Source organism: Sprattus sprattus, assembly GCF_963457725.1.
Source record: "Sprattus sprattus genome assembly, chromosome: 2".
In the NCBI taxonomy this organism is placed as follows: Eukaryota; Metazoa; Chordata; class Actinopteri; order Clupeiformes; family Clupeidae; genus Sprattus; species Sprattus sprattus.
Genome location: NC_137921.1, coordinates 20,665,762 through 20,680,930, shown reverse-complemented (window position 1 = coordinate 20,680,930; position 15,169 = coordinate 20,665,762). Strand labels below are relative to the sequence as shown.

The following is a 15,169-nucleotide window of genomic DNA, read 5'->3' as shown; positions in this document are numbered from 1 at the left end:
TGCCCAGGCCTAACCACTGAATAATCTATAAGTTCACTCTGATCATACATCATAGTCATAATACTCCTCATTCTCTGTCTGTTCCTCTGGGCCAGAGTCATCTGTATCTTCTGCAGCATCGTTTATACATCTGCGCTGTTCCAGCAGGGATGCCCGCCAGAGGTCACCCAGCGTGGGTGCAGGTTCTACACACAACTCCTCCCCGATGTCCACCTGCCGCACTATCAGCCTGTGCTTCACGCGGAGCAGTTCACAGCTGCAGTTCCAGGGGTTTCCTCCCAGGAACATCCTCTGCAGTCTGGGCAGGTGAGCCAAAACAGCCAGGCTGAGGGAGGACAGGTGGTTGTTCCGCAGATTCAAGACCTGCAGACGCTTCAGGGTTCTCATCTCCTGTTCCTGGATGGTGTTGATGCGATTTTGCTTCAAGTCCAGACGAACTAATGTGTCAGGAAGCCTGGGTAATGCCAGAAAAATGAGAGATTAGAGTTTTCATTTATATCTGAAAGGAGACATAAAATAATCTCTGTTTGTTTGATCTTGACTTCTATTGTTGCCTCTAGTTATAAATATTGGTTTATTTGTGTGCCCAATAAACATGTTACACCACATAGATAATAACAAATCACAAGATAATGTGTATAAGAATATAAATATATCAGATGTTTTCCATACCCTTCTGGAATACTGGTGAGGAGGTTCTGTTCCAGGGCCAGGTTAGTAAATTGGAAGCAGTTCCTCAGAGCTTTGGCTTCAAAATGCCTGATGGTGTTGTTCTCCAGAAACAGATGCTTTAGATGTCGCATCCCAGACAGGTGTTGGTGGGTGACCTCCTGCAAGGCATTCTGCCTACAGTCGAGTGTCTCCAGTTTAGAGGCAAGCCTGCCGGGAAGGACCTTCAGCTGGTTCCCTGACAGCTCTAGTGAGGATAGATTGGGCAGACGGAGGCCCCCATCGATGGACGAGACCTTGTTGGCTGAGACTGAGAGCACAGTGAGGTTCCTCAGCTGGGCCATGTCCCGGTTCCGGAGGGCTCGGATCTTGTTGCGATCCAGGCTGAGGTGGAGCAGTGCCCTGGGGAGATTGTGAGGCAACCGCGTGAGGAGGTTCTCCGACAGCCGGAGGGTTCTAAGGGACTGCAGGGAGGCAAAGAATGCAGAGGACAGGGAGGATATCCGGTTGCTAGTCATGCTCAGCAGGTTCAGCTGTGGCAGCCGGAGGGCACCGTTGACCGTCTCAATGCGGTTCCCATCCAGGTACAAGCACTCAAGTTTCACTAGGGCAGAGAGGGTGTTGGCTCGGAGAATGGTGATCATGTTGCTCTGGAGGTCCAGAACTCGTAAGCGGTGGAGCCCCACAAACGCCACCCCCTGCAGGCCATGAATGTGATTATGTCCCACACGCAGGACCTCCAGGCTGGATGGGAGGCCGCGGGGCACATGGCGAAGTTTGTTCTTCTGCAGGTCTAGAACCCGTAAGGAGGTCTGTGGCAGGAAGGCGTTGATCTCCAGTAGTTCCACACCACAGGATGAGAGGTTCACTTCCTGCAGGTCTGAAAGGCCTGTGAAGTCTCTACCCTGAGAAATATATAGTCATAAGCATTTTGGACTCTCAAGAAAATACATACAGCAAAAAAAGATAAGAATAATTAAATGCAACATGTAAAATTGTGTAATATTATACAATGGTTAACAATTTTGGGTCATTAAGGACCAGGGTGATATACTGTATGAAACGTTGGAAGTGTCAAAATTGTGCACTCCCAATATTTAGTAACCCATTTAGTACACTTTTAGTTAAAGTATCAGACAGCTTAACGTCAACCATCAGGATTCCAAATGAAAGTCAGTTTTGAATAATACATTTACAACACATTTATATGAAATAGACCTACTTTTTATAAAATAGACCATTTATAACTGTTCAGGTTTTAAGTACTTAAAAACAACACACAATAAGAGTGCATATCGAAGCTTAAGAACAACCTGTAACTGGATATAAATAGATAGCAATACCTTAATCTCCTTGATATGGTTGTAGGCCAAATTCAGTTTCCTAACATCCGATGAGAGTTCAATGGGGACAGCTTGTATTCTGAAACACTGCACTGTCTTAGTATGCTCACATACACATTTCTTCGGGCACACATGACTGTGAGCACAGCTAAGCCTGTGAAAGGCAACAATACTACCGAACAACCAGAACATCCACATCATGAAACGTCTTTCCCATTAGACACAAACCAGGTTGCAGGCTTCCTGAAGACCTCCAGTACCTCAGGGCTTAAATAGTTTAACCAAGTCAGAGCCAACCCAGGTCCAGGCTTTATTTGGAACAATGGCCCAAGATTTTTATCTTGGTTAAAAAAACAACATTTGACACTGACAAGGAACTTGCATAAACGGTAACAGATTGTCTTTCTGTTTAGAGGGACGTGAGAAACTTGCTGATAAACAATTTACAACCCATTCTCTTGGACAAAGTCAATTTCCTCTGCTTCAATACAATGCCCCTCACAGTTTCTGAGTTCATTGATATGTGTTCAGCTGCCTGACACGCGTATGAAATCTCCAGGCATGCTGTGAAACTGGCCAGTTTTAACAACACTTATTAACTAACTGTGTTAACAGCAATGTATACAAAATTGGTGAGGCATTTTGGGACATACAAATAAAAAAGACTGCTTTCCCTAATATAATTCTACACTGTCGCATCAAAACATTTGAACAATATTTTTAGATATGCTTTAAAGTACTCAAGAGTGATTTTATTGCTTCTTTTTTTCCTTTCAAAATACAGTCATATACAAAATACAGTCACAAACATGATGACCAGTGTTGAAAAATTGATGAACAGTTTGACAGACAGGTATTTTATAGCGTTCCAATAACAAACAGCTATGGAAAGCTAACACGTACGTCAAGCTGTTTCTGCTTGAAATCCTGTGCAAATTGCAAAATCAATTCATTGTACTCTAGGTTAGCACACCTATAATTTTTAATTTTGTGCCGCAAATGCAACCATCCATAGAGCATGAAACATAAGAACGGCCAGACAAAACACACCATATTGAACACACAACCCACGTGAACACTCACTGTGTGTGTCGCAACAACATAAAATCAAGATGGCGCCCCAAGTATCATCAGTCGTACTTGTTTCCTTTTTACTTTCATTGTCCTCTTTGACAAAAGGAGTTCTTCTACAATTCAATTCGGTACGAAATCCAGCACATCACTGTTATGTTAGCTTGCGCCTGTCACTGTCGGGTCCTAGTCACTTAGCATCTTGTTTGGTCGTCTGTAGCTAGCCAGCTAGCTGCAGAGTAAGCTAAGGTTAGCGGTTGCCAGATAGCAAGATAACACCTGCATAGCAAATTATGACTCATGTAATATGTAAACAGTGTAATGAAATTTAACATGTACAGAAGCACACCTGTACGAGTCAACCAAATGCCATCTAACAGATGCCATCTGAGGGTTTAACCTCACCAACTTAGTTAGCCACTTAACGTTAGCCATTAGCTGGCCAAGCAGAATTCATAATCAGCGAATTCATATTCGCAATTGGTGCAAAGAAGCTAACGTAAAACATGATATTGTTTTTATCTAACAGGCAAATATTTTGCTCAACTTGACAACAGCTGCCGAGCACAATGAAAGTACACAACATTCACAGGTAGGTATCATCACTCGCCATTGCAATTATAACTGTCACTAATCCGCTTCGCTGCAATCTTACTGGATACAAGTTTGCTAACTTGGTCAATTTTAAAAGTGTGTCCCATTTCTATCTCAACATATCCGACCTGTTCTCTCTTCAGATTAGCTTGAACTTTACTTTCGTCGCCAACCAGAGTTATATTAATGACATTCCAGTGGCGTTGAATGTTACTAGACTACCCTGCAAAGCTTTACTTTGTAAGTAACTTCATTTGAAATGTGTCAATTTTACTCTGCTGTCATATAGCCTGTTTCGTTCGACAATTATAATCGTAAAAAGAACTGCTGTCTTAACATAGTTTTTTCTCTCGAACAGTGGATAGCAGTAATAGCAACACCACGAATGGATCGGGTCTTCACACATCTTGTGTGATGCGGGTCCTAGTGGACCAGCTGCATCTGAGGAGTGATGATGGGGAAGATGTATTGGTTTTGGTGCTCAATGAGGAAGTCATCGAGTTGGACGGGAAAGGGGTAGGTTTATACTGAATGCATAACTGATTAAAATAAATAAAGCGGAGGACTTCACTGAATGCTCTACATGTCCAGGGAAATCACAGTTGAAACTAGAAAATGCATTTCCTGAAGGAAATACCAGTGCATGAAATGCAAACGTTAAGAAAGGAAGAAGAAAAGAAAGAAGGGTGAAAGAAGGAAAGAAGAAAGGAAAGAGAGTGAAAGAAGGAAAGAAGAGTGGAAGAAGGAAAGAAGAAAAGAAAGAAGAGTGAAGAAAGGGAAGAAGAGTGAAGAAAGGAAAGAAGAGTGAAAGAAGGAAAGAAGAGTTGAAGAAGGAAAGAAGAAAAGAAAGAAGCGTGAAAGAAGGAAAGAAGAGTGAAAGAAGGAAAGAAGAAAGGAAAGAAAAGTGAAAGAAGGAAAGAAGAGTGGAAGAAGAAAGGAAAGAAGAGTGGAAGAAGGAAAGAAGAGTGAACAAGAGTGGCTCTGGATGAAGAGAAAAAGAGAGTGAAAATATTGAAAAAAGGAGATAAAAATGGAGTGAAGAAGAGAGATTGAGTGTGAGAGAAAGTAGACTGAGAGGGATAGAGAGAAAGATGGAGAGATGGAGAGAAAAAAAAATAGAGAATGGATGGTGTCTTAATGTTCCTAGTTACAGTTAAATTGAGAGGGACAGAGAGAGAAGCGGATTTGGCGCAGGTGTCAGTAAAGCACAGGTGCAAGCCAGTTTAAAGACCCTATTATGATGTCATAATGGCCCAATGTAAGTCAATGGGAGAAATTTATATTCGTTTTTCTTTAATATCTTAAAAAGTATAAAGTTTAGAAAAGTGAAAAATACATAGCATAAGTGTCGTTTACAAGACCTACGCGACAAAGTTTGAATGAAGTTTCTACGTTAAGCGGTTCGGGCTGAATTAATCGCAGAAAAAGGTAACAAGAATAAGAAGAAGAAGAAGAAGAAGAAGAAGAAGAAGAAGAAGCCTAGGAATAACAATACAGGGCATTTCATGCACTGTAATTAACAGTCATATGAGTTGACTGGAAGCGTAACTTCAGCAACACAGTTACATTAAGATGTATCAAGATCAATGCTTGTGTTTAACTTGTCTTTGTGCCACTAAACATCTTCACTTGATATGGAATTTTATTCCATGACATTTCTCTAGGTTCAACAGCAAGATGTATGTGAAGTAAAACTAATTGTAAATGAAAACGTTGAGTCCGCCACACAGTTCACCAACACATACCCAATGTCCAAGAACAAACTGTTCTGGATGTCAAGAGAAGATGATGTTGTCATGACAGATCCTTCCGAACCTAAGAAAGGTGAGCTTTCACTCTATTTCTGTCATTCACTGGGAAGGTCACCTTTCAAGAGGTAATTTCAATTTAAGCAATTCTGATAAATTGCAGAGACAATGTTCTGAATAGGCTTTAGCTCTAATTTCTTTTCTCACTATTTTATTAGACTTTTAATAAAAGGATTCCCTATAGATCTTTATGTGTATTATAAGAATAGACTAATGAGCCCACCATCCTCTCTCATATCTATAGTTTTAAATACTATACTCTTGAAACATGTCTCTATCTCCTCATGATTCCCGCAACCTACTTCAGTAGAGGACCAGGTCGTCCTGCACACCACCAGCCATTACCCCTTTAAGCATGCTGAGACCACCCAGGAGGAGACCGCAGCCCCAGGCAAACTTCCAGAGACCCCACTGCGTATGGACCCAGACCTGCTGTATGACAGCGAGGAGAAGGAGGCCATATCAGACTACCTGCTGCCAGAGTCACCTCTCAGAGCCTCCATGTCCTCATATAATGTAAGGAGACATATAGAGCTACCATTAATAGAAGTACCAATAACCATTTCCAGATACATGATCAGAAGGGAACCTTGCTTGCTGCACCAGCCAGATACCATAACTATAATACTCACGGTTCCTCCCTTTCACATATGCAGCCCCATCCGTTACTGCTTGTTTATACATGAACTGTATATTAATTATAATTTTAATGTTAAGCTCTGCCATAAATATTGCAAAGTAATTTACTCTGTTAAAGTATTTACCTTCTCATTTTTGTATTATGACTCCACTGTTGCCTCATTTATCATTATTCAGGTATAATCCATTTGCTATTGAAAACCACTGTGTATATTGTATCTGTCTATATTTGCCGAGCTCAATAGCTGTTTGTTTGTTTTTGTCATTCATGTTCTTTTGTCTTCGTAGGCCATGTGTGAGTGGGTGGAACAGTTGCGGGAGCGTCTGCGGCGCTTCTGGGCCGAGTCTCTGCCAATCTTCTTCTTGGTCATGTGGGTGGTTGTGGTGGGTGTGGTTGGCTCGGCTGTGATTGTGCACGTGCTGGACCTGATCTTCCCGACCTGCGAGCACCCGTGAGTTCCTCTTTCTGTCTCATTCACAGTGTGGTTTTTCACTCACTGCAAGTTTTCCCAGTCATCTCTTTGCTTGAAATAGCTCTGGGCGTAGAGAGAGGAGAGCAAGAGCGTGAGGACTGTGCTCTGAAAACTAAAATATTTGAAAAGGCAAATTTTTGGGGAGGAAAGCAGATAGCTATGGATATTTACCATAGACAACTTAAGATTTGACAAAGGAAACACAAAAGGACCAATGTGTACAAGGTGAGTGAACAGGAACTGAATAAATACTTTCACAAAGGATCAAAGTAATCACCTTTATTGCTCATGAATTGAATGAATTCCTTTTTTCTAAGTCAGGAGACGCCAAACCTAATTGTTTTTACCTTGTTTTGTGTCTCTAGGGGGGTGTTCCATCTGAATCCCGCCACACTGATGCCCGAGGATGAGAAGTGCACCCTGCTGGAGAACATCGAAATAGTGACGGAGGAGGAGGAGGAGGAGGAGGAGGAGGAGGAGGAGGGGGCCCAAGAGAAGCAGCAAGCATAGTGGCAGCTTTGGGTCTGCCTGAGAAGCCAGGTGGCATTCGTTTGGTAAGCCAGCGTTTCCCAATTCTGATAGCCGGAACCCACAGCGCTGCAGTGTTTTTGGTGTCTCTGAGCACTAACACTCTTGACACGACTCAAAGAAATCAAGACAATACTAATTCCGTGGATTCGCCGCATCAGGTGTATCCACTGAATCAAAACTTCAACAGTTGACTTAATTATATAAGGCTTGGAGTTCATTGGGGGGTGGCAACAGGATTTTAAAATGCTGAGCTAAGGGAAACCAATGACTGTTGTAGCACTTTAAAAAAACATGTATAGATCGACATTTTCCTAATTTATTTTGTTACCAGAATTATGGTCTTTCTTCAAAATGAACTATCTAAAACACTTTGTAAATTCGACATGTGTTGAGGAGGAGGGGCTGTATTCTATGATTGTTACTTCTCCGTGCCTATGTCAAGCTCCATGTTGTTTATATGGTCACAGGTGATAAATCAGGATGGAATACGGTTCTGTCATTAAAAGGAGTCACATCTTTGCAATTTAGCCATGAAATGATATTTGGTAGTTACATTTAACGATCTGGTTTCCCAATTCTTACTGGATATATTTATGTTTTGTATGATGCAATGCTGAATTCCCAGTTATTAATAATTATTGTAAGATGAGGCTCATGATGGTATGAAAAGTAATAGTAATGAGATGTATGCATGTGTGCTTCAAATCCACGAGCAGCATTTTGTATGGTGATGCTAGTTATCACCAAGGTCATATTTCAGCTGTCAATTATAAAATCGCTCTGTTTTGGTCATAATTTTAAGCTATGAATCATCTTGATTCCAAAAACCTGCACTGTGTGAGGTGTAAGGACATTTGATTTGTTAGGGATTGTTAAATATTCAGTTTCTTTTCAATGCTTAAGCTTAAATATAAGGGGGTCTCACTCTGACTACTGTTGTATAGTTTCATTTCTCTGCTGCGTTTTTTAATTATTATTATTATTTTATTGTCTGTTACCTACTGGGTATGTTTGAAAACATTTCAATGGCTGTACATTTACAAAGATGATGTTCTATTTATGCAAGTCATGAGTTATCGCAGTAGTTGTATCTTGCTTGTGTATGACCAACAGCTATCACATGGAGCACTCGCACAGTGCAAGCAGTCCATCCACCAATGATGTACAGAATACTCCAGGTTATGTCAGGTTGTGTGCACTCATGCAGGTCCAGGCCAAATCCTGGCATCAGTGCTTACATGTTAGATTGAGCTGTGAATCTAATTTGAAATGGATTTCAAACTGTGCTGCTCAATATTGTGTAAAATCCAGTGGCATTCATAGCAGCTGATTTCCTGAATGGAACCCCTCAAGGATGTACTGGGTAGAGATGCTCAACTCACAACCATAAGCAGATTGATTCATTAGTGCTTCTATGGTGCCTTGATTACTTTACCCATAATGTGTTTGTGTATGCCATGAAAGCATGTAAGCATGTTTTTGGTGTTCTTCACCTAAAGGTCAAAGACACTTGACAACCTTGAACTCTGTACAATAAAATTGCTATTGTTTACCAAAATATGATTACTTGTTCTCATGCTGTGGTTTCATTGTACGGTCTTTCCTTAAAGAAAACGGCACAAAATGTATTTCATTTCACTTAATACGTTTATTATGATTGTCAACATCTTAATAACAATGGTCCGTTATATTGCATAAAACAAATGGTGCTTCAAATATGTAGTGCACACAATAGGGAAGACCCATCATCAGGTAGTGTAGCTTTGAAGCACTACCTCACTGTATAAAAACCATAGGTTCTAAACCTTTGGCTGTCAAGTGCTTTGGCAGTGGAGGCTGTGCTGGTGAGCTCCTACATTTCAGAACACGACATTTGGCTCTGTGATCTGTCAGACAACACCCGATGGATAATAACGACATGTGCATAGCTCCGCATTCTCCAAGGAAGACATCCCATGGGGTCAAGTTAAGGACAATTGTGTCTTCTTAACCTTCAGTCAGGCCATCACTTCGTATAGCTTATCAGATGATAGGAAGATCGTGTCCGTGGCCACATATTCTTGTAAATTGACATGTCAGTGCTGAGTTTTCATTCAGTGATCAGCTGCATAAAACATCGGGCCAAAAACTAGAATACATTTAAAAAACAACTGGAATGCAAAATCAGAATACAGACCCTTCAATGCTGGCAAACTAGTGTTTTGCTTATTCAAAATATCAATGCAAGAAGAGGCGTTACCTTCCATATCTTGCCTATTCATTTTTCAACTGAATAGGACTTCTAAGTCCACATGGACAAACTTCATAGTAGCTTGCGGAGTTGGTATGTATACCAGAATCCTTAAATGTGTGTTCACTAGTAACCCTTTCACTCGCCGCAGGTCAGATTTGTCAGCCAATGAGTGCCCCGCTCAGCACGACCCGAACTCTGCAATCCACTTCTCATACTTCTCCAGGTCGAGCGCAGATACGGACTTGGACACCTTCCTGAGTGCCGCCTCAAAGTCCTCCATGGTGGTGGGCATGTGCATCTCGTCGCGGGAGATATTCCTGATCTCCTCAGGTGTCAGGCCCTCAATTCGTCGCCTCATGGCCATCAGTGACGCATCCCTGCGTGTGAACGGAACACAAAAATCACTCCAAACAGTCAGCTTTGTCCACTCATATTCTAAATTGAAGTGTCTTGGGATTTTGTTTCTTTGGGCAAGTCACCTAGAACTTAATACGAGGCTGTAAAGTACAGAGCCGCATTAGTAACTGAAACTGACTCAACATTAGAGGATAAAGCCATACCTGCACACATTGGTAATATCTGCTCCTGAATATCCTTCCATCTGTTCGGCGATCTTGTCCATGTTCACATCATTAGCTATCTCCAGCTCCTTCAAATTTATTTTCAGTAGGTCTACTCTTCCCTTTGCTGAAGGCAGACATGCAAAAGTGAGGTAGTTGCTAATATAGCAAAAGCCTGCAATCCATTTGCACAGGATTGTGCATGAAAGAACAGTGCTGTACCACTCCGTGATCACTTTTACTCAAATGAATCAGTCTTATTACTGTACAAAAGCAGACATTAGCAACAGCCTCCCTACAAGGGCTAGCATTCATGGAAGAGGATCTTCTGGTTTCTTAAACTCTTTAAAACTTGTATCTGCCTTTTCTTGGTCTGGTTCAACACACTAAGTAGGTGTCCAATTCACTTAGCGATGCTACAAAAAGTTGATATAAAGCCAGACACTATAAACACACAAACAGAGCAATTTAAGCTGTGACCATCTGAAATGATGCTGTGGATGCCATGTGAAAAACCATGATTCAAGTCTATTCAAGAGCCTCTGCTGGCTCTAGATAATGATACTACATGTAGGATATTGGTGTGTAGATCTGTACCTGAGGGCAGAGGAATGTAGATCCTCTTCTCCAAGCGACGGCGAAGAGCTTCATCGATGTCCCAGGGGAAGTTGGTGGCGGCCAGCACCATCACCATTTTGGCAGGGTCGTACTCTATTGTACCACCAACACCTGCGAAGCAAATGCTGTACTGTACATTCTCTCCCTTTCCATCTTAAGCTGTTTCATGCAAACATCATTGTCCTTTAAGGTTCTTTCCTCGTCATTTTCTCATTAATTGTGACAAAATATCTGCATCCTTTACCATCCATCTGGACCAATAGTTCGGCCTTAACCCTCCGACTGGCTTCATGTTCTTCAGAGGTTCCTCTACGGCTGCATATCGAGTCAATCTCGTCTATAAATATGGTGGTGGGGGCATAGAACCGAGCCTGCAGGCAGAAACAAACAGTGTGCTTATTTAGGACTGTTTAATTTGGCATTTCAAACAATAAGATGTAACCCTTGAGTACCCAGGATGAGCTGGTCTGAGCTATGAATATGACACCAGATTTACAGCACTGTATGTGTCAGTCATTGTTTGGGTACATGGGGCGAGTTGAAATCACACTTTATTAAACAATGGCCAAGTGAAGATACTAAAAACAACATTCACTCTGTTCGGAAAGACAACTTGGTTTTAAAAAACTATACTTGAGCATCACATTTAAGATAAAACTGGGGGTCTGACAGCACTCGACTGGCTCAAATGAAATGGGTTTGATAAAAAAAATGAATAAGGGGGAAAAGAAGACCCGAAGGGGTTGTACATTTACCATTTCAAACAGCAGGCGCACCAGTTTTTCTGATTCCCCTCTGTATTTGGAAGTGAGAGTGGATGAAGAGACGTTGAAAAAGGTGGTTCTGCATTCTGTGGCAACTGCTTTGGCTAGCAGCGTTTTCCCTGTTCCTGGTGGCCCAACCATTAGCACTCCCTTGGAGAAAAAAAAATACATTAAAAGGGCAAAGTACAGACAAATAAAGCCAAGAAGTGTAATGTGCTCCAGTATTTTAACATCACTTGAAAATGTGTGCGTGTGTGTGAAGTATGTATTTGATGTTAAGTACACAATTATTGAAATGACTAACATGAACCAAGTCTGTACCTTCCATGGCCTCCTGATTCCCTTGAAGAACTCTGGCATCCACATGGGCAAGACAACAGCTTCTTTTAAAAGTTTCTTAGCTTCCACCAAGTCTGCGATATCATCCCTGCACAAACATTTATGTTTTAGTGCCTTTTAAGTCACAGCAAATATTAGCAGTTTTTTGTGTATATTGATTGATTCTTATATACTGCTGCGGGGCACTATACCATTTAACGTTTGGATTTTGAGATATTATGTCTCTTTCCAAAGTATCCACCAGATCTTTGTCTTCCCCGGCCCTGTCAAACCTCTTTACCTCTGGTTCAGAAACGTCAGATTTGTTCTGTGGGGTAAGGCACAGGATGATTATTTGTTTGCCTCCCAGCAAGCTCTACTCCCTGTATCTAAACTGGAAAGACGAGTTGGTGACTTAGGATGTTTGCACTGAAGAGGCACATTTGGTCAACAGGGCACCAGGTTTCCATGGACAATCGTATAGCAAGAGATAGATCCATTTGGATACTGCACGAGAACAACACAATGCAACCCTAAGGCTAGCAGCTTCACTGACAGTCAACAACTAGCACATTTGCAGCACTTCATAGCACCTTGCTGCCGTTGTCCTTCTTCTCCTTTCCTTTGGGTGCTTTGGGCCGGTCCCCGTTGGGGCCTCGCGGTGGCAGGTGCTGCTGGGCCCGGGGGCCAGCGCTCACCCGCTTGTTGTGCTGTTTGTTGTCCTTGTATGGTGCTGGGGCCTTCCTCACAGGACAGGGGGAGGACCTTAAGTGGTTATGGCATAAGAAGAAAAGAAAACTCTTTAAATCATGCCCAACTGGAAGCTCAATTGTACTGACAAAATGACATTCAAAGTGGTCGGATGACGCAATGAAGTCTAGTTAGGGATAAAATTAGACAATCCTTTCCCTTAGTCAGTTGTATCAACTTTTCAGAGAACAAAGAAAATCAAAGAGTGAACAAGAGAGCGAGATACCCAATTACACCGACCAGGGGCAGTAATCCTGCTCATGTGACTCAACCTTGAGGGTATTTCCTTAAGCCAAAAACATTCTCAGACTGAACGGTTTGCTTTCCTCTGAAGTCTGATAGCTGGTCTAAAGAGTATTTGGGATTCTTTGGCATTTTCAAATATCCTGCATTGGGTAAAGCATGCACACAAGGCAAGGGCAAATACTACTGTGTAAGTGCTTACACCAAGAGAGAGCAGTCACAGTTCCAAAAGCAAATAACCATTTTTGAATGAAAAGGGTTTAGTTCATCAAGTGCCAAAATATTCAATGACCAGCAAAGATCAAGCCAATTACAAACTAGCTCAATTTGGTTCAAGTCATTTTTTTTGGGTGCCTTGTCTAGTTGTATGAGACAGTTTCACCAACCTTCTCTCCACTTGGACAGGCCAAATATCATTATCTTGATTAACGTTGGTGGGTTTGGAGGGGGCAGTGTCCAGTTGAAAGCTTTCCAGGGTACTCATGATGTCACGCACATTTTTGTTTTCTTCGTTTATTTCCTGCCAAACCTGTAAGGAAACAATCTTTATTCACTTTTATTCGATAACACCACAGTACACCATCGATTACACAAAGTGACCGATCCATACTTCACAAATACAGAAGAATCGAAATATGGAGATTTAGAATGATCATTTCTGGGACATCACCTGTTGCCATTTTTGCTGCAAGGCAGTATCTCGCACTGAGAAAAGGTACTTCTTGATCTGCTCGAGGACCCCTTGGTATAACACGGCGGCAGAACTGTAATTTCCAAGCAAGGCATACTCCCGTGCAAGCTTGACGTTTTCACTTATCTCGAATAAACTCATTCTGTTAAAGCGGAGAGAGTAGTATCTAAAGTCAATGTGCTTACAAAACACAAAAATCACACAGCGTCAACCACACAATTAATCCGAGAACATAAACTGCTGGCTAACGATGTTGAAATAAAAGTTTATCCAGCTTTACTAACTTTCTGGCCTGCACAAATATAATGTAAGCGACGTCATCATGCATCGCTTTCGTTGAGGTTGTTTTGTTCGACAATGTTAGCTGACTCGCTTCCAAAGTTGTGCTGCTTGTCTAACGAGAAATCAAAACGGAAACCTTTCAGAGATGATCTGACAGTAACAGTCAAAAAATGTCAAGAGTTTACTCTACCTGCCTTCCGACCTGTTGCTGTCACAGCTACCTGCTATTACGCGGAAGGACCAGGAAAACCCATGGATTGCTAACGTGGAAGCTATAGCTAGTTAACAGAAGTAGAGCACTTTAAAAAGAAACCTAGTTTGGCTATGTTGCAAAACAATACCATATTAAGCCTTTCAGATGTGCGCACAGTTTCACATAAAACGTTTCCTTCACGAATTTACAATAAAAGTGAAACTTTTGTAGCAACCTATTTCATCCACCACTGAGTGCACCCGCTTCTGGAAGTTTGAAGGCGAAGTAGGCGTCATATCCTGTTGGATAACGCCTTTTCCAAGTTACATGTTATTATTATTATTATATTTCCCTATCCAAAAGAAATATTCACCCTTCTTAAACCCGAGCCATTAACCCATTAACCAGCAAGTCATAAATAAGTTTGGCTTTAAATTTCGACAAGTGTAATAAAATTAATATCTAAAAAAAAATATCTAGGCGTATCTTTTTAATCCAGTCTGTGTTGTTTTGTTCATTAGTTTTTTTTCATTGGCACATTTGGCAAGTGTTTCCAATCCAATTGCCATTTAGTAAATTGAATGGCGCCAATCTGCTCGTTCTGGACACATACAGCACATGTCTGATAACACCTAAACAATATGATTACATGTTTGATAACCTACAACATTTAATAACCACCTATGATTTATAAAAATGCACATCCAACATTTGGGCATTCTAACTTTTGTATGCACTGTGTGGGCCCTTGATTACTTCCCCCTCCTAGATGCTGCAAGTCAATTTCCACTCGGTTACCCAGTCTGTTTGTTGATTTTGGCTATAAACACCTCAGTTTTTAGGGCATAAATACTTAGGGCCAGGCTCAAAATATTTGGGGCTATGACCCCCCAGTGATCGGACCACTGGATCAGACTTGCTATAGACCTCTTACATTCCACACGATAGGGACCTGTCCACAATAGGGGCATGTCCAAGATAGGGACCTGTCCACTATAGGCCCATGTGGTAATCCAGGAGAATTAAATAAGAAGATATTTTCGGTTCCAAAGAAAAGTGTGTTATTTTGGCAAAAAAAGACTAAAACGTTTGTTGTAATTTTATTCTGGTTAAAAATGTAAGGACTCATAGTTTGTGATTATGGTGGCTGTATACTGATAGGGTGTGAGGCAGTACCTGTGAGTTACGTTCAGTGGTTTTGCAACCTGTAGAATGAATATGGGGCATGAGTGTAACTTTATAACAGATAATCTGTTCTTTGCATTAAGGTACTTGCAGTTTATTTAAAATATTTTGAGAATTATGCATGTATGATACAATGTAGGATTCTTAGTTGAAAGCAATTATATGTTTGAAAACAATACTAAATGTAAAGTATCAACATTTATA

General features: G+C 41.3%; 3 protein-coding genes across 4 annotated transcripts; 1 reads left to right on the top strand and 2 right to left on the bottom strand.

Annotated features, from left to right (window-relative positions):
- Positions 1-42: 42 nt before the first annotated feature.
- LOC308360109 (nephrocan-like) lies at positions 43-2,213 on the bottom strand (the record flags this gene model as incomplete). Its single annotated transcript, XM_080831872.1, has 3 exons — positions 43-454; positions 673-1,574; positions 2,013-2,213. The coding sequence occupies 3 exons, from the start codon at positions 2,211-2,213 to the stop codon at positions 43-45; spliced, it is 1,515 nt and encodes a 504-aa protein (XP_080687998.1).
- An 875-nt stretch (positions 2,214-3,088) lies between these two features.
- ginm1 (glycoprotein integral membrane 1) lies at positions 3,089-8,676 on the top strand. 2 transcript variants are annotated; one of them, XM_080833061.1, is made up of 8 exons: positions 3,089-3,214; positions 3,613-3,675; positions 3,821-3,917; positions 4,036-4,193; positions 5,342-5,501; positions 5,796-6,001; positions 6,413-6,576; positions 6,963-8,676. In XM_080833061.1, the coding sequence occupies exons 1-8, from the start codon at positions 3,125-3,127 to the stop codon at positions 7,105-7,107; spliced, it is 1,083 nt and encodes a 360-aa protein (XP_080689187.1). In that variant the 5' UTR covers positions 3,089-3,124; the 3' UTR covers positions 7,108-8,676. The 2 variants fall into 2 exon arrangements, with proteins under 2 accessions (XP_080689187.1, XP_080689186.1); XM_080833060.1 differs by having other exon boundaries at positions 5,793-6,001.
- A 207-nt stretch (positions 8,677-8,883) lies between these two features.
- LOC308361220 (katanin p60 ATPase-containing subunit A1-like) lies at positions 8,884-13,938 on the bottom strand. Its single transcript, XM_080833500.1, has 11 exons — positions 13,778-13,938; positions 13,285-13,447; positions 13,001-13,143; positions 12,215-12,386; positions 11,834-11,949; positions 11,625-11,730; positions 11,295-11,453; positions 10,784-10,910; positions 10,519-10,650; positions 9,922-10,048; positions 8,884-9,738 (listed from the first exon to the last, which is right to left on the bottom strand). The coding sequence occupies exons 2-11, from the start codon at positions 13,444-13,446 to the stop codon at positions 9,540-9,542; spliced, it is 1,443 nt and encodes a 480-aa protein (XP_080689626.1). The 5' UTR covers position 13,447; positions 13,778-13,938; the 3' UTR covers positions 8,884-9,539.
- Positions 13,939-15,169: the final 1,231 nt, after the last annotated feature.